The 19,456-nt window shown below is 36.5% G+C and overlaps 1 protein-coding gene across 1 annotated transcript in view; it reads right to left on the bottom strand.

Annotated features, from left to right (window-relative positions):
• Nucleotides 1-14,526, bottom strand: part of LOC141587095 (uncharacterized) — a 45,995-nt gene extending 31,469 nt beyond the window's left edge. The window contains exons 1-2 of the mRNA XM_074408522.1: nucleotides 13,960-14,526; nucleotides 685-1,664 (exon numbers count right to left, since the gene is read on the bottom strand). Of these exons, the coding sequence (XP_074264623.1) occupies nucleotides 685-1,650 (966 nt within the window). The 5' untranslated portion in view covers nucleotides 1,651-1,664; nucleotides 13,960-14,526. The remainder of the gene's footprint in view (nucleotides 1-684; nucleotides 1,665-13,959) is intronic.
• Between the last annotated feature and the right edge of the window lie 4,930 nt (nucleotides 14,527-19,456).

The raw sequence follows: 19,456 nt of genomic DNA, 5'->3' as shown, positions 1-19,456 counted from the left end.
GACATACCCATATCTACTTAAGTCATCAGTAAAAGTAATGAAGTAGTGAAAACCTCCTCTAGCGGTGATGGTTAATGGTCCACACACATCCGTGTGTATGAGAGCCAAAACCTCACTAGCTCGTGTCCCTTTTCCCGCAAAAGGTGCACGAGTCATCTTGCCTAAAAGGCAAGACTCGCATGTACCATAAGATTCGAAACCAAATGGTTTGAGCACTTTTGATGAAGCAAGTCTCTTAATGCGTCTTTCGTTTATGTGGCCTAAACGACAATGCCAAAGGTAGGATTCGTTTGGATCACCCTTTTTGAGCTTTTTAGTTTCCATATGATAAACGTCATTAACATCATTTAAAACATAAATGCCTCCAATTGAAATGGCCTTGCCATAAACCACATCATTTAAAGAAAAAGTACAACACTTGTCCTTGATCATAAAACAAAAGCCTTCCGCGTCTAACGCGGAAATGGAGATGATGTTCTTAGTTAAAGTTGGTACAAAATAACACTTATTTAAATACAACTCTAAACCACTAGCTAAAGTGAGCACATAGGTCCCTACGGCAACGGCGGCTACTCTAGCTCCATTGCCCATGCGGAGATCCACATCACCTTTTGCTAGTGCTTGCACGTCCCTTATACCCCGCAAATGGTTACAAAGGTGAGAGCCACATCCGGTATCAAGTACCCAAGTGGAAGTACAAGCATAATTAACGTCTATCACATAGAGAGAGGAAATCATACCAATAGGCGTCACACGCCCTTCCTTGAGATCCTCCAAGTATTTGGGACAACTCCTCCTATAATGCCCCTTCCCATTACAATGGAAACATTCGGCCTCGGAGAGCTTGACACTTTTTGCCTTGGGATTGTCATTCACAACGGCCTTCCCCTTTCCCTTGTCAATTTTCTTTGACGATTTCTTGAATTGGGACTTTTGTTTCCCTTTTCCTTTCTTGACTCCAAGAGACATGTTCTTTAACTTCATGGTTAAAACATCTCCCTTTTCACTCCCACTAGCCTCCATATCCCTCTCCGCTTGGGTGAGGAGTGCATGAATTTCATGGTAACTCTTATCCATACCATTCATGTTGTAGTGTACCCTAAAGTGGGCAAACTTGGTGGGAAGTGAGTGAAGGATACGATCCACCACAAGAGTTTTAGGAATCTTACACCCTAGACGCTCTAGGATGTCAACATATTCGACCATTTGAAGGACATGGGGACCAACCTTTTGGCCCCTCTCAAGCTTAGCTTCAAAGAAGCGTGCCGCCGCATCGTATTGACGGACTTTAGGTGTTTGTGAAAACATAGTGATCATACGAGTGAATATCTCGTAAGCATTTAAAGAAATGCATGATGGCTTGAGCTTTGGCGATATTGACCATATCAACACATTCTTGATATCATTCAACATCCTCACATAGTCATCATAGGCGGTCCGCACCGCCGATGAAGCTCTTGCACCGGGCTCGATAGGAGGAGCATCGGTTAAGTAAGTGAGCACATTGTCGGACAACGCGGCACTTTTGATGTTGGATTCCCATTCAAGAAAGTTACTACCGTCATCTTTTAAAATACATTTGTCCATTACGGACCTTAGCCATGAATCTTTGCCTAGTGAAGTAGTCGATGGAGTTGATGAAGTTGCCATTGCGAATTAAAATGCTACAACAAAAAGGGAAATTAACATTCATTGTTTTAAAATTACTTGTAAAAACATGTTTAGCAAGTTTTAGCATTTATATAATGACCTCCCACTAAATTATATAAATGATTCCAAGACCCAAATATTAAACAAAAATGAGCATCGCTTGGGCGAAACATCCCATAATTGCGTAAATTCGGTAAGTCACGTTGACTAATTCTACCTCTAGAACTCTTGGTCGACAAATTTCCTCAAATTTATCTACTAGCCCCGGAACACAAGACCGTCTTATATCCCGTTGAGTCCAACCAATTTTGGCGTGTGATAACCGCTTACCACCCTACTTACCCAAGGTAAAAAGAGAACACCCGCTTGGGCGAGCGTGGCTCTAATGAACAAGAGATTCATAGGTGTTACTAATTGGTAAGGCTAATCTCAATTTTAGTTATGTGAGAGATCTTGTCAATTTAGTCATAAATTCCTTATAAGTGAATTAATTCAGCGAATGTAAATGACGTGAATTGACAACCGCGAAAAATAAAATGCATGTGAATGGCGATTTTGGCATGCGCGAAAATAAAACAAGCAAACATGTAAGCATATGAATAAATCCTAGTATGGCCTCCTAGTTAATAAACAACTAGTCTATTACATTTCGGAAACCAACTCCTTGGTCCCTTGCCTCTTCATTCCTTAAGTGGCTCTTCCTTGTGGGATTTGGAACACCTTCCAAAAAAGAGACTCGTTTCGTTGTAATCCGTCTTTTGGAAACGCCGGTAAAATAACTATTACAAATGAATTACATAGCTATTCCTATTATACATTAATTAATAAAATGAATAAAACTATTAATTAATTACAAACCGACGATACGAGATCGTATTTAATTACAAACAAATCGATATTCCCATTCATTTCGGGTAATAACGATTAAAAATTAACTAGGCCATACTAGGTACAAAAAGATAAATACTTTAAATAAATGACAATCATTCATTCAACTTAAATAAATATGCTTAAAATGCTGTAAATATGATGCCAAAATCGCCCTACCTATCATTCATTGGTATCCATCTCGGTTTTGTGGATTTAATCGATTTTTAACATGTAAAAATCAATAATTAACTCTTAAATCTCATTTAAGTCCAAACTAATAGTCCAAACTGTTTTGAACCTCAAAATTAGTCTTCACTAATTTTATGACAAATTATTAGTTTGGTTTGGTGATAATTTGCTAATTAAATCGGAAAAATCATAATATTTAAGTAAAAATCCAAAATAATTGAAAAATTACCCAAACAATTGAAACAAAAATTTTTAGTATTCTGGAACACTCCCAAGAACACCAAAAAGTCATAAAAATTGCCCAAAAATTTCGGATAAATTTTGTGAAGAAAAAAATCGATATTTATCGGTTTTTAACCACTAAAACCAATAAATCATCAAAACAAAGTGAAAACACACATGCAAAATCACTTTTGACATTTAAATAATATTTCTAAATGTACATAAATTTATCATGGGCAGAATCAAAAATTTCAAAATTATGATTAATTAATTGGACTTTTATCGACTTTTTACTCAAAAAATCAATAAACATGCAAAAATTTCGAACCAACCTTCAACCTTTTGCATACAATCAGTAGAAAATATGCATGAAATGCCATAAAAAGGCCATGCACCGAATCAACATTTAACTAATTTTAGTTTCAATTTTTATCTTACAAAACATGCAAAATTTTAAAACTTATATTTGGTAGTAAAAAATTAAAATTAAAAAATTACTTGAAAAATCATCCATCACAAACCTTTTTTGGGTCCATGTTGGTTTTTCCCAAATATTTTGTGCAAAACCTCTTCTAACACAATTTTTGATTTTAAACATAATTATCATGTTTCATAAAAATGCTTAAAATCAAATAAATTACAAAGCCTATGCTCGATAAATTGAAAGATCATAGATCCATATTAGACTCTCTAATAAAATACATTAATCATAAATTGATGTTAATTTTAGTAAATGCATGCTAATATAAAAACATAAAAACAAAGTTAAGGAAAAACAACTTATTATTTAATTATAAGGTAAAATGGGCACAAATTATTCTCCTTACTAATTTATTCTTGAGCTAAAATAAGTGGAAATCTCTCCTTGAATAACCTTCTCTAGAAAATCTATAAATCAAGGACTAAATGAATATTAATAAGTAAGAACTAGTAATTATTAATTTGCCCTTGATAATAATACTAGTAATATTACTAACTATTCTTAGTAATAATAGTATACTAGAGAGGAATTACAATTAGAGAGAAGGAAGAGCTTTGTTCACATGCAAAGTATGATGAATTGTGTAAGAAGGATGGAGTGAAGGAAGTTGAATAATATATAGAGTGTAGAATGGGAAAGGAAGTGGCGGGTGGAAGGAGTCTTTAGTGGACAATTTTTGTTTTATATTTTTATCTTACATCACATGCAAAATGTAGTATAAAACATATATTATGGTAGTATACAAAATAAGGTAAAATGATTATGTAAGTAATCATCCATTACACTTATTTTTAAGCTCCACAATGACCATAGGGGCCATGTTGGTTTTATATTTGTCAAAGTCGTGTAATAGTTTTTTAAACATCGTATCATGTTTAATTGCTTCCATAATAAATATGTAATTCATTTTGTAAATAGTTATTTACCACTACACATATTATTTTCCCTATTATTAATGGAATTAATCAATTAGTATCCATCAATTTTGTAATTTAATCGATTTTTTAAAAAGGTGATCCAAAACTTATTATTTAATTATCCATAATTAAATAATGAAGCCGCTCCTCAAGGGACCAAGGAGTTGGTTTCTAAATGTAATAGACTAGTTGTTTATTAACTAGGAGGCCATACTAGGATTTATTCATATGCTTACATGTTTGCTTGTTTTATTTTCGCGCATGCCAAAATCGCCATTCACATGCATTTTATTTTTCGCGGTTGTCAATTCACGTCATTTACATTACGTTAATTAATTCACTTATAAGGAATTTATGACTAAATTGACAAGATCTCTCACATAACTAAAATTGAGATTAGCCTTACCAATTAGTAACACCTATGAATCTCTTGTTCATTAGAGCCACGTCGCCCTAGGTTTGGTGTTCTCTTTTTACCTTGGGTAAGTAGGGTGGTAAGCGGTTATCACACGCCAAAATTGGTTGGACTCAACGGGATATAAGACGGTCTTGTGTTACGGGGCTAGTAGATGAATTTGAGGAAATTCGTCGACCAAGAGTTCTAGAGGTAGAATTAGTCAACGTGACTTATTATGCGATAATTAAATAATAATTTTGGGATGTTTTAGTTAATTAAGCGATGCTCATTTTTGTTTAATATTTGGGTCTTGGAATCATTTATATAATTAAGTGGGAGGTCATTATATAAATGCTAAAACTTGCTAAACATGTTTTTACAAGTAATTTTAAAACAATGAATGTTAATTTCCTTTTTTGTTGTAGCATTTTAAAACCAATGGCAACTTCATCAACTCCATCGACTACTTCACTAGGCAAAGATTCATGGCTAAGGTCCGTAATGGACAAATGTATTTTAAAAGATGATAATATAAGTCTTAACTTTCATTTTGAATGGGAATCCAACATCAAAAGTGCCGCGTTGTAAGACAATGTGCTCACTTACTTAACCGATGCTCCTCCTATCGACTCCATCTATTTATTCACGGTGCGGACCGCCTATGATGACTATGTGAGGATGTTGAATGATATCAAGAATGTGTTGATATGGTCAATATCGCCAAAGCTCAAGCCATCATGCATTTCTTTAAATGCTTACGAGATATTCACTAATATTGATCACTATGTTTTCACAAACACCTAAAAGTCCTAGTTCTTACTTATTAATATTATTTGGCACGTTCTTTGAAGCTAAGCTTGAGAGGGGCCAAAAGGTTGGTCCAAGGAGGATGTCCTTCAAATGGTCGAATATGTTGACATCCTAGAGCGTCTAGGGTGTAAGATTCCTAAAACTCTTGTGGTGGATCGTTTTTCCTTCACTCACTTCCCACCAAGTTTGCCCACTTTAGGATCACACTAACAACATGAATGGATAAATTTATGGATAAGAGTTACCATGAAATTATGCACTCTCACCCAAGCGGAGAGGGATATGGAGGCTAGTGGGAGTGAAAAGGAGATGTATTAACCATGAAGTTAAAGAACATGTCTCTTGGAGTCAAGAAAGGAAAAGGGAAACAAAAGTCCCAATTCAAGAAATCGTCAAAGAAAATTGACAAGGGAAAGGGGAAGGCCGTTGTGAATGACAATCCCAAGGCAAAAAGTGTCAAGCTCTCCGAGGCCGAATGTTTCCATTGTAATGGGAAGGGGCATTATAGGAGGAGTTGTCCCAAATACTTGGAGGATCTCAAGGAAGGGCGTGTGACGCCTATTGGTATGATTTCTCTCTCTATGTGATAGACGTTAATTATGCTTGTACTTCCACTTGGGTACTTGATACCGGATGTGGCTCTCACCTTTGTAACCATTTGCGGGGTATAAGGGACGTGCAAGCACTAGCAAAAGGTGATGTGGATCTCCGCATGGGCAATGGAGCTAGAGTAGCCGCCGTTGCCGTAGGGACCTATGTGCTCACTTTAGCTAGTGGTTTAGAGTTGTATTTAAATAAGTGTTATTTTGTACCAACTTTAACTAAGAACATCATCTCCATTTCCGCGTTAGACGCGGAAGGCTTTTGTTTTATGATCAAGGACAAGTGTTGTACTTTTTCTTTAAATGATGTGGTTTATGGCAAGGCCATTTCAATTGGAGGCATTTATGTTTTAAATGATGTTAATGACGTTTATCATATGGAAACTAAAAAGCTCAAAAAGGGTGATCCAAACGAATCCTACCTTTGGCATTGTCGTTTAGGCCACATAAACGAAAGACGCATTAAGAGACTTGCTTCATCAAAAGTGCTCAAACCATTTGGTTTCGAATCTTATGGTACATGCGAGTCTTGCCTTTTAGGCAAGATGACTCGTGCACCTTTTGCGGGAAAAGGGACACGAGCTAGTGAGGTTTTGGCTCTCATACACACGGATGTGTGTGGACCATTAACCATCACCGCTAGAGGAGGTTTTCACTACTTCATTACTTTTACTGATGACTTAAGTAGATATGGGTATGTCTACTTAATGAAGAACAAAAGTGAAGCCTTTGACAAGTTCAAAGAGTTTCAAAAGGAAGTAGAGAACCAATTGGATAAAAGGATAAAGACTCTACGGTCCGACCGTGGTGGTGAGTATCTAAATATTGAATTTGATTCACACCTAAAAGATTGTGGTATAGTATCACAATGGACTCCTCCTGGCACACCGCAATTAAATGGTGTGGCCGAAAGGAGAAACCGAACTTTACTTGATATGGTTCGGTCAATGATGAGTCTAACTAGCTTCCTAGTTCATTTTGGGGTTTTGCCCTTTGATAAACGCATTATTTTCACTAAAAATAAATGCCCGACTAAAATGGCCGATAAGACTCCATATGAGATATGGAAGGGAGAGTCCCTCATTTGTCATTCATGCGTAAATTTGGGGTTGCGAAGCGTACGAAGATCAAGTCCGACAAAATAAGCTTGCACCTAAACCGACAAATGTCTTTTTGAGGATATCCAAGGGAAACACGTGGCTATTACTTCTACAATAAACACGAGAACAAAGTGTTTGTGGCTCGTGATGCTTTCTTCCTAGAAAAGGAGTTTATTTCTAGGAGACAGAGTGGGAGAAAATTTGAGCTTGATGAAGTTCGAGAGCCACAAACCGAGAATGAGAGGAGGACGTGGAGAGAACGTGGAGGAAAACATTCCCTCTTCCTCCTGAAACGGTAATTATTCCTAGAAAGTCAAGTAGGATTTCTAATCCACTTCCGATCGATACCTTGGTAACATCGAAGAGGATGGTGTTTTGTTACTTCTTGAAAGTAATGAACCCACTACCTACAAATCGGCCATGTCTAGTCCCGACTCCTTGCTTTGGCTAGAAGCCATGCGGTCCGAAATGGATTCCATGTACGAGAACCAAGTATGGGACTTGGTGGATTTAAACAGGGAGTGCGACCTCTTCAATGTAAATGGATATACAAAATTAAACTCGGCGTGGATAAACATGTGGATGTTTACAAAGCTAGATTGGTGGCAAAAGGTTTCACCCAAGTTCATGGTTTACACTATGGCAAACCTTCGGTGGGAAGCTATGCTAAGGTCCATTAGGATAATCTTAGCGGTTGCCGTATTTCATGATTATGAGATTTGGCAAATGGATGTCAAAACCGCCTTTTTGAATGGGATTCTAGAAGAAGAGGTGTACATGATACAACCCGAAGGTTTTGTGGATACATCTAACCCTAAGAAGGTGTGTAAGCTCAAGAAGTCCATCTATGGTCTTAAGCTTTGGCATCTAGGAGTTGGAACCATTCTTGATCATGTCATTAAACAATACGGATTCACTAGAAGTGTGGAAGAACCGTGTTTATACATGAAGTTTAGTGGGAGTAAGGTTGTATTCCTTGTCCTATATGTGGATGACATATTGCTCATTGGGAATGACATTCCATGTTCATTCCATTAAGGAGTGGCTAGGGAAACACTTCCAAATGAAGGACTTGGGAGAGGCACAATGAATCTTGGGTATCCGGATCTATAGGGATAGGTCCAAGAGGATACTAGCATTGAGTCAAAAAGCTTATATTGACAAAGTTCTTGATTGTTTATGAAAGACTCCAAGAGAGGATTTCACCTATGGGCCAAGGGATTACTTTGAGCAAGTCATATCTCCCTCTACCCCTAAGGAAATTGAATATAATGAAGATTCCAAGACCCAAATATTGGGTCTAAAATGTATGCTATGATTTGCAAACATCCCGACGTTGCGTAAATTTGAGCATGACAAGTCGGTATCAAGCCAAGCCTGGTGAGAACTCTTGGATAGCCGTAAAGAACATCCTCAAATTTATCTTGAGAAGAACAAGGATTCGTTCTTAGTGTTTGGAGGAGTCCAACCAATTTGTGTAAGAGGTTACACGCTTACCAGTTTCCAAACCGATCGGGATGAAATGAAACCCAATCCGGCTAGCGTGTTTATGCTAAATGGAGGAGGTGTTACTAATTGGAAGAGCTAATCTCAATTTTAGTTATGTGAGAGATTCTTGTCAATTTAGTCATAAATTCCTTATAAGTGAATTAATTCAGCGAATGTAAATGACGTGAATTGACAACCGCGAAAAAAATAAAATGCATGTGAAGGGGCGATTTCCATTCGCGCAAAGATAAATCACTCTATATTGTTGCATATGAGCAAACATGTGGAGCTATTTTTCAAGCCAAAGAGCCTAAGTTAATAAACAAATCTATTACACATTGAAACCAAATACCATGTAATTGAGATTATTGGAAAGGAAGGAAATTCTTTGTAAGGTTGGGATTTGGAACACCTTCGATCCTTTAACCAAGCCTTTATCAAAGGCCAAGCATGATGGAAATGTCGGTAAAATGGGATTACAAATGAATTACATAGCTTTTCTTTAGATTATGGATTAATTAATAAAATGAATAAATCTTTTATTATATATATGATAATCACATTCATTGTTTTCGTATTCATTCTTTTATGAATTTTTATTTAGTGTGACTAAATTTTAATAGGCCTTGTTTAGGTACGAAAAGATAAAGACTTTAAATAAATGACAATCATTCATTCAACTTAAATAAAGATGAAAATTGTAAATTTTGTCCAAAGTCACTTACCTATCATTCATTGGTATCCATCTAGATTTGAGTGGATTTGATGGTTTTTAACATGTAAAAATCAATAATTAACTCTTAAATCTCATTTAAGTCCAAACTAATAGTCCAAACTGTTTTGAACCTCAAAATTAGTCTTCACTAATTTTATGACAAATTATTAGTTTGGTTTGGTGATAATTTGCTAATTAAATCGGAAAAATCATAATATTTGTTCAAAATAATTGAAAAATTACCCAAACAATTGAAACAAAAATTTTTAGTATTCTGGAACACTCCCAAGAACACCAAAAAGTCATAAAAATTGCCCAAAAATTTGGTTTAAATTTTGTGAAGAAAAGGGCATTTACTAGGTCATTTTTAACCACTAAAACCAATAAATCATCAAAACAAAGTGAAAACACACATGCAAAATCACTTTTGACATTTAAATAATATTTTTAAATGTACATAAATTTATCATGGGCAGAATCAAAAATTTCGAAATTATGATTAATTAATTGGACTTTTATCGACTTTTAACTCAAAAAATCAATAAACATGCAAAAATTTGAACCAACCTTCAACCTTTTGCATACAATCGAGTAGAAAAATGCATGAAATGCCAGAAAAGGCCATGCACCGAATCAACATTTAACTAATTTTAGTCAATTTTTCACTAAAATGGGACATTTTGAGTTAGTGTCCTCCAAAAAACATTAAAATTAAAAATTCATTAAAAAATCACCAAAAATTCCACAAATTTTGAGATCAGTAGGTATGATTCCCAAAAATTTCGTGCCAAAACCTCTTCTAACACAATTTTTGAGTTTTTACTAATTATCTCATAATTCATAAAAATGCTTAAAATCAACATGCAAATTACAAGCCCAAATTGATAACTAATTAATTGAAAGATCACAGATCCATTTAGACTCTCTGATTTATAGATTAAAGGTTATCTCATAAATTGATTGTTAAGAGATTTAGTTGTAACTCATGCATGATTATTATTTAAAAGCGATAATTAAATAAAAGTTAAGGAAAAACGGGTTTTAGTTAATTGAATAATTTACTAAAATTGTACAAATTGATTAATGTGATTAATTTGTTCTTAAATAAAATAATGGGATGATCCTATATTTGAATAACCTTCAACTAGAAATTTATTATGGAAGCATTTAAACATGATAACGATGTTTAAAATGAAAACTAGTAACTTATTAATTGTGCCGACAAAATAAAAACCAACATGGATTACTAACTATTCTTAGTAATAATGTGTATACTGTAAAATTATTGTGATGGATGATTACTTTTTTAATCATTTTACCTTATTTTTATACTACCATAATATAAGTCTTATACTACATTTTGCATGTGAATAAGATAAAAATTATAAGGAAAAATTGTCCGGGTGGACTCAAGTACTCCTTCCAGTGGACACTTTTTCCTTATCCATTATTTATTCACATCACATCCTTCAAAATGTATATAAGACTTTTATTATGTTTTGTATGTGAAAAAACCTCTTGATTCTCTACAATAATTCATCTCTAGTATATTATTATTACTAAGAATAGTTAGTAATATTACTAGTATTATTATCAAGGGTTTTTATATTAATAAGTTACTAATTTTCTTCTTACATCGTATCATTTTAAATTATTTCCATAATGTTCTTGGGTGCTACTTGGAGGAGACTTTCTAGTTGAAGGTTATTCAAGGAGGATCATCCACTTATTTTAGCTCAAGAACAAATTAGTAAGGAGAACTAATTTGTGCCCATTTTTAAATTATATTAATTAACTAAAATTGTTTTTCCTTATACTTTTATTTTTATGCTTTTATATTAGCATGCATGTTACATAGATCACATTAACATCAATTTATGAGATAAATTTATTTTATTAGAGAGTCTAATATGGATCTATGATCTTTCAAGAACTTGAAAGATCATAGATCCATATTAGACTCTCTAATAAAATAAATTTATCTCATAAATTGATGTTAATGTGATCTATGTAACATGCATGCTAATATAAAAGCATAAAAACAAAGTATAAGGAAAAACAATTTCCTTACATTGATTATAAGGTAAAATGGGCACAAATTAGTTCTCCTTACTAATTTGTTCTTGAGCTAAATATATGTGGATGATCCTCCTTGTATAACCTTCAATTAGAAAGTCTCCTCCAAGTAGCACCCAAGAACAACCCAAATAATATTAATAAGTAAGAACTAGTAACTTATTAATATGTGCCCTTGAAAATAATACTAGTAATATTACTAACTATTCTTAGTAATAATAGTATACTAGAGAGGAATTATTGTAGAGAGATGGTAGAGGTTTTTTCACATGCAAAACATAATGAATTATGTGTAAGAAGGTAGTGTGAAGAAGTGAATAAATAGATGGAGTGAAGGAAGGGAAGTGGCGGGTGGAGGAGTACTTGAGTGGACAATTTTGTCTTATAATTTTTATCTTACATCACATGCAAAATGTAGTATAAGACTTATATTATGGTAGTATACAAAATAAGGTAAATTGATTATGTAAGTAATCATCCATCACACTTATTTTACACGGTCCACATGACCATATACGGGTCCATGTTGGTTTTTTATATTTGTCGCACAAATCCGTGTAATTTTCATTTTAAACATCGTATCATGTTTAAATGCTTCCATAATAAATTCGTCCAATTCACTCCGTAAATATACGTGTACCACTACACATATTTTTTACGTACTAATATTAATCACATTAATCAATTAGTACAATTTTAGTAAATTAACTAAAACCCGTTTCCCAAAACTTATTATTTAATTATCGCATAATTAAATAATAATCGCCAATAATTCCTCGAGTTCGCAACTCGAAATCTCTCTAACAATAATCGACTAACCTCTTAATCTATAAATCAAGGGACTAAATGAATTGTATCTCATACAATTAATTAGTTATCAATTTGGGTTCGTTCCTTTAGGTGTGACCGAAAGGGGTCAGTTGATCACCGCCGTCTCACGACAATAACGTCAAACTCTAGTCAGCCAACCGTTATCGATTTACGTTAATCAACTGACGAGGATCAAATAATTAAATATCTGATGATATTCTATTAATGAGATTTATTATGTTAACGCACTATTGTGGAGGACACTAACTCCAACAATCTCCCACTTGTCCGACACAAGGTGTGCGCTACCAATTCTCTTGTCCGTTTTAATCTCCCACTCAATGCAAGGTGTCTTACAGGTCGCACTTGCACATGAACACATCGCGAGTGGTTTTCTCGATCGGGAGTGTGACTACCTGACCGGAAAAATCTCTCACAGATTACTTCCGAGCGTGGCCACGCATTTGTAGTCATTAACTCCTCGAGTGGTCTTGAGATATAGTTACCCAACGTGGGTGGACAATTCCTGTATGCCCTATCTATCCTATTGCACAATACAGCTCACCATGACCTAGTAAATGCCCTTTTGGCCTCCTTTCACGGCACGACCTAGGACAAAACCAAAGTCACTCGGAAACCGCACCGCTCGATAATAGTCTCCAGTCAAAAGAATCGACTCATTAGAACATCTTAGAGATCCCCGCCACGACCAGGCGTCTATAATAGAACTTAGGGACTCTCTAAATGGTCACCGTCCGGCAAAGTGTCACACACTCTGCCTATGTAATCGACCAGTCATCATATATGACCTTATGGTGTTGAACAACCATCAATCGACTCACAATCTAGTCACTCCGAGACGTCACCTCATTAAGTGACTAGGGACAAAATACAATGTTCATCTTATTCACTTGAATAGTGTTCAACATTGTCTCCACAACTTATTCGATAAACAAGGTATTATAAATTTAGTCACACTAAATAAAAATTCATAAAAGAATGAATACGAAAACAATGAATGTGATTATCATATATATAATAAAAGATACACTATCCAATTATTACATATCCATAATCTAAAGAAAATCTGGTACTCGTCTCAATCCCATAGAGACGACATGACCATCATGCTTGGCCTTTGATAAAGGCTTGGTTAAAGGATCAGCAATGTTGTCATCTGTCCCAACCTTACAAATGTCAATTTCCTTCCTTTCCACATAATCTCTAATTACATGGTATTTCCTTTCAATGTGTCTAGATTTGTTACTAGACTTAGGCTCTTTGGCTTGAAAAATAGCTCCACTGTTATCACAATATAGAGTGATAGGATCTTTGGCAGAATGGACTACTCCTAGCCCCTCCATGAATTGCCTAATCAAAAACACTTCCTTCGCAGCCTCAGACGCTGCAAGGTACTCAGCCTCTGTTGTAGAATCCGCAGTAACACTTTGCTTGAAGCTCTTCCAGCAAACAGCTCCTCCATTTAGCATAAACACGTAGCCAGATTAGATCCATATTAGACTCTCTAATAAAATAAATTTATCTCATAAATTGATGTTAATGTGATCTATGTAACATGCATGCTAATATAAAAGCATAAAAACAAAGTATAAGGAAAAACAATTTCCTTACATTGAATATAAGGTAAAATGGGCACAAATTAGTTCTCCTTACTAATTTGTTCTTGAGCTAAAATAAGTGGATGATCCTCCTTGAATAACCTTCAACTAGAAAGTCTCCTCCAAGTAGCACCCAAGAACAACCCAAATAATATTAATAAGTAAGAACTAGTAACTTATTAATATGTGCCCTTGATAATAATACTAGTAATATTACTAACTATTCTTAGTAATAATAGTATACTAGAGAGGAATTATTGTAGAGAGAAGGAAGAGCTTTGTTCACATGCAAAGTATGATGAATTGTGTAAGAAGGATGGAGTGAACAAGTGAATAATATATAGAGTGTAGAAATGGGAAAGGAAGTGGCGGGTGGAAGGAGTCTTTAGTGGACAATTTTTGTTTTATATTTTTATCTTACATCACATGCAAAATGTAGTATAAAACATATATTATGGTAGTATACAAAATAAGGTAAAATGATTATGTAAGTAATCATCCATCACACTTATTTTACACGGTCCACATGACCATATACGGGTCCATGTTGGTTTTTATATTTGTCGCACAAATCCGTGTAATTTTCATTTTAAACATCGTATCATGTTTAAATGCTTCCATAATAAATTCGTCCAATTCACTCCGTAAATATACGTGTACCACTACACATATTATTTACGTACTAATATTAATCACATTAATCAATTAGTACAATTTTAGTAAATTAACAGTTAATTAACTAAAACCCGTTTCCCAAAACTTATTATTTAATTATCGCATAATTAAATAATAACTGCCGCTCCTCGAGTTCGCAACTCGAAATCTCTCTAACAATAATCGACTAACCTCTTAATCTATAAATCAAGGGACTAAATGAATTGTATCTCATACAATTAATTAGTTATCAATTTGGGTTCGTTCCTTTAGGTGTGACCGAAAGGGGTCAGTTGATCACCGCCGTCTCACGACAATAACGTCAAACTCTAGTCAGCCAACCGTTATCGATTTACGTTAATCAACTGACGAGGATCAAATAATTAAATATCTGATGATATTCTATTAATGAGATTTATTATGTTAACGCACTATTGTGGAGGACACTAACTCCAACAATCTCCCACTTGTCCGACACAAGGTGTGCGCTACCAATTCTCTTGTCCGTTTTAATCTCCCACTCAATGCAAGGTGTCTTACAGGTCGCACTTGCACATGAACACATCGCGAGTGGTTTTCTCGATCGGGAGTGTGACTACCTGACCGGAAAAATCTCTCACAGATTACTTCCGAGCGTGGCCACGCATTTGTAGTCATTAACTCCTCGAGTGGCCTTGAGATATAGTTACCCAACGTGGGTGGACAATTCTGTATGCCCGGCCTATCTATCCTATTGCACAATACTGACTCACCATGACCTAGTAAATGCCCTTTTGGCCTCCTTTCACGGCACGACCTAGGACAAAAACCAAAGTCACTCGGAAACCGCACTGCTCGGATAATAGTCTCCGATCAAAAGAATCGACTCATTAGAACATCTTAGAGATCCCCGCCACGACCAGGCGTCTATAATAGAACTTAGGGACTCTCTAAATGGTCACTGTCCGGCAAAGTGTCACACACTCCGCCTATGTAATCGACCAGTCATCATATATGACCTTATGGTGTTGAACAACCATCAATCGACTCACAATCTAGTCACTCCGAGACGTCACCTCATTAAGTGACTAGGGACAAAATACAATGTTCATCTTATTCACTTGAATAGTGTTCAACATTGTCTCCACAACTTATTCAGATAAACAAGGTATTAAAATTTAGTCACACTAAATAAAAATTCATAAAAGAATGAATACGAAAACAATGAATGTGATTATCATATATATAATAAAAGATACACTATCCAATTATTACATATCCATAATCTAAAGAAAATCTGGTACTCGTCTCAATCCCATAGAGACGACATGACCATCATGCTTGGCCTTTGATAAAGGCTTGGTTAAAGGATCAGCAATGTTGTCATCTGTCCCAACCTTACAAATGTCAATTTCCTTCCTTTCCACATAATCTCTAATTACATGGTATTTCCTTTCAATGTGTCTAGATTTGTTACTAGACTTAGGCTCTTTGGCTTGAAAAATAGCTCCACTGTTATCACAATATAGAGTGATAGGATCTTTGGCGGAATGGACTACTCCTAGCCCCTCCATGAATTGCCTAATCCAAACAGCCTTCCTTCGCAGCCTCGACGCCGCAAGGTACTCACCCTGTTGTAGAATCCGCAGTAACACTTTGCTTGAAGCTCTTCCAGCAAACAGCTCCTCCATTTAGCATAAACACGTAGCCGGATTGGGATTTCATGTCATCCCGATCAGTTTGGAAACTTGCGTCTGTGTAACCTCTTACACACAACTCAGTTTCTCCTCCAAACACTAAGAACGAATCCTTAGTCCTTCTCAAGTACTTAAGGATGTTCTTTACGGCTATCCAGTGACTCTCACCAGGCTTGGCTTGATACCGACTTGTCATGCTCAAGGCATACGCAACGTCGGGACGAGTGCAAATCATAGCATACATGATAGACCCAACAGCGGAAGCATAAGGGACGGTCTTCATGTGTTCAATTTCCTTAGGGGTAGAGGGAGACTGTGACTTGCTCAAAGTAATCCCTTGGCCCATAGGTAGAAATCCTCTCTTGGAGTCTTTCATATTGAACCGGTCAAGAACTTTGTCAATATAAGCTTCTTGACTCAATGCTAGTATCCTCTTGGACCTATCCCTATAGATCCGGATACCTAAGATTCGTTGTGCCTCTCCCAAGTCCTTCATTTGGAAGTGTTTCCCTAGCCACTCCTTAACGGAAGTGAGCGATGGAATGTCATTCCCAATGAGCAATATGTCATCCACATATAGGACAAGGAATACAACCTTACTCCCACTAAACTTCATGTATAAACACGGTTCTTCCACACTTCTAGTGAATCCGTATTGTTTAATGACATGATCAAAGCGATGGTTCCAACTCCTAGATGCCTGCTTAAGACCATAGATGGACTTCTTGAGCTTACACACCTTCTTAGGGTTAGATGTATCCACAAAACCTTCGGGTTGTATCATGTACACCTCTTCTTCTAGAATCCCATTCAAAAAGGCGGTTTTGACATCCATTTGCCAAATCTCATAATCATGAAATGCGGCAACCGCTAAGATTATCCTAATGGACCTTAGCATAGCGACTGGAGCGAAGGTTTCGTCATAGTGTAAACCATGAACTTGGGTGAAACCTTTTGCCACCAATCTAGCTTTGTAAACATCCACATGTTTATCCACGCCGAGTTTAATTTTGTATATCCATTTACATTGAAGAGGTCGCACTCCCTCAGGTAAATCCACCAAGTCCCATACTTGGTTCTCGTACATGGAATCCATTTCGGACCGCATGGCTTCTAGCCAAAGCGAGGAGTCGGGACTAGACATGGCCGATTTGTAGGTAGTGGGTTCATTACTTTCAAGAAGTAACAAAACACCATCCTCTTCGATGTTACCAAGGTATCGATCAGGTGGATTAGAAATCCTACTTGACTTTCTAGGAATAATTACCGTTTCAGAGGAAGAGGGAATGTTTTCCTCCACGTTCTCCTCTACCTCATTCTCGGTTTGTGGCTCTCGAACTTCTTCAAGCTCAAATTTTCTCCCACTCTGTCTCCTAGAAATAAATTCCTTTTCTAGGAAGACAGCATCACGAGCCACAAACACTTTGTTCTCGTGTTTATTGTAGAAGTAATAGCCACGTGTTTCCCTTGGATATCCTACAAAAAGACATTTGTCAGACCTAGGTGCAAGCTTATTGTCGACTTGATCTTAACGTACGCTTCGCAACCCCAAATACGCATGAATGACAAATGAGGGACTCTCCCTGTCCATATCTCATATGGAGTCTTATCGGCCGCTTTAGTCGGGCTTCGATTTAGTGAAAATACTGCAGACAAGAGGGCAAAACCCCAAAATGAACTAGGAAGCTCAGTTAGACTCATCATTGACCGAACCATATCAAGTAAAGTTCGGTTTCTCCTTTCGACCACACCATTTAATTGCGGTGTGCCAGGAGGAGTCCATTGTGATACTATACCACAATCTTTTAGGTGTGAATCAAATTCAATATTTAGATACTCACCACCACGGTCGGACCGTAGAGTCTTTATCTTTTTATCCAATTGGTTCTCTACTTCCTTTTGAAACTCTTTGAACTTGTCAAAGGCTTCACTTTTGTTCTTCATTAAGTAGACATACCCATATCTACTTAAGTCATCAGTAAAAGTAATGAAGTAGTGAAAACCTCCTCTAGCGGTGATGGTTAATGGTCCACACACATCCGTGTGTATGAGAGCCAAAACCTCACTAGCTCGTGTCCCTTTTCCCGCAAAAGGTGCACGAGTCATCTTGCCTAAAAGGCAAGACTCGCATGTACCATAAGATTCGAAACCAAATGGTTTGAGCACTTTTGATGAAGCAAGTCTCTTAATGCGTCTTTCGTTTATGTGGCCTAAACGACAATGCCAAAGGTAGGATTCGTTTGGATCACCCTTTTTGAGCTTTTTAGTTTCCATATGATAAACGTCATTAACATCATTTAAAACATAAATGCCTCCAATTGAAATGGCCTTGCCATAAACCACATCATTTAAAGAAAAAGTACAACACTTGTCCTTGATCATAAAACAAAAGCCTTCCGCGTCTAACGCGGAAATGGAGATGATGTTCTTAGTTAAAGTTGGTACAAAATAACACTTATTTAAATACAACTCTAAACCACTAGCTAAAGTGAGCACATAGGTCCCTACGGCAACGGCGGCTACTCTAGCTCCATTGCCCATGCGGAGATCCACATCACCTTTTGCTAGTGCTTGCACGTCCCTTATACCCCGCAAATGGTTACAAAGGTGAGAGCCACATCCGGTATCAAGTACCCAAGTGGAAGTACAAGCATAATTAACGTCTATCACATAGAGAGAGGAAATCATACCAATAGGCGTCACACGCCCTTCCTTGAGATCCTCCAAGTATTTGGGACAACTCCTCCTATAATGCCCCTTCCCATTACAATGGAAACATTCGGCCTCGGAGAGCTTGACACTTTTTGCTCCTTGGGATTGTCATTCACAACGGCCTTCCCCTTTCCCTTGTCAATTTTCTTTGACGATTTCTTGAATTGGGACTTTTGTTTCCCTTTTCCTTTCTTAACTCCAAGAGACATGTTCTTTAACTTCATGGTTAAAACATCTCCCTTTTCACTCCCACTAGCCTCCATATCCCTCTCCGCTTGGGTGAGGAGTGCATGAATTTCATGGTAACTCTTATCCATACCATTCATGTTGTAGTGTACCCTAAAGTGGGCAAACTTGGTGGGAAGTGAGTGAAGGATACGATCCACCACAAGAGTTTTAGGAATCTTACACCCTAGACGCTCTAGGATGTCAACATATTCGACCATTTGAAGGACATGGGGACCAACC

Source organism: Silene latifolia, chromosome 1, assembly GCF_048544455.1.
Source record: "Silene latifolia isolate original U9 population chromosome 1, ASM4854445v1, whole genome shotgun sequence".
In the NCBI taxonomy this organism is placed as follows: Eukaryota; Viridiplantae; Streptophyta; class Magnoliopsida; order Caryophyllales; family Caryophyllaceae; genus Silene; species Silene latifolia.
This window is presented reverse-complemented; position numbering and strand designations above follow the sequence as displayed.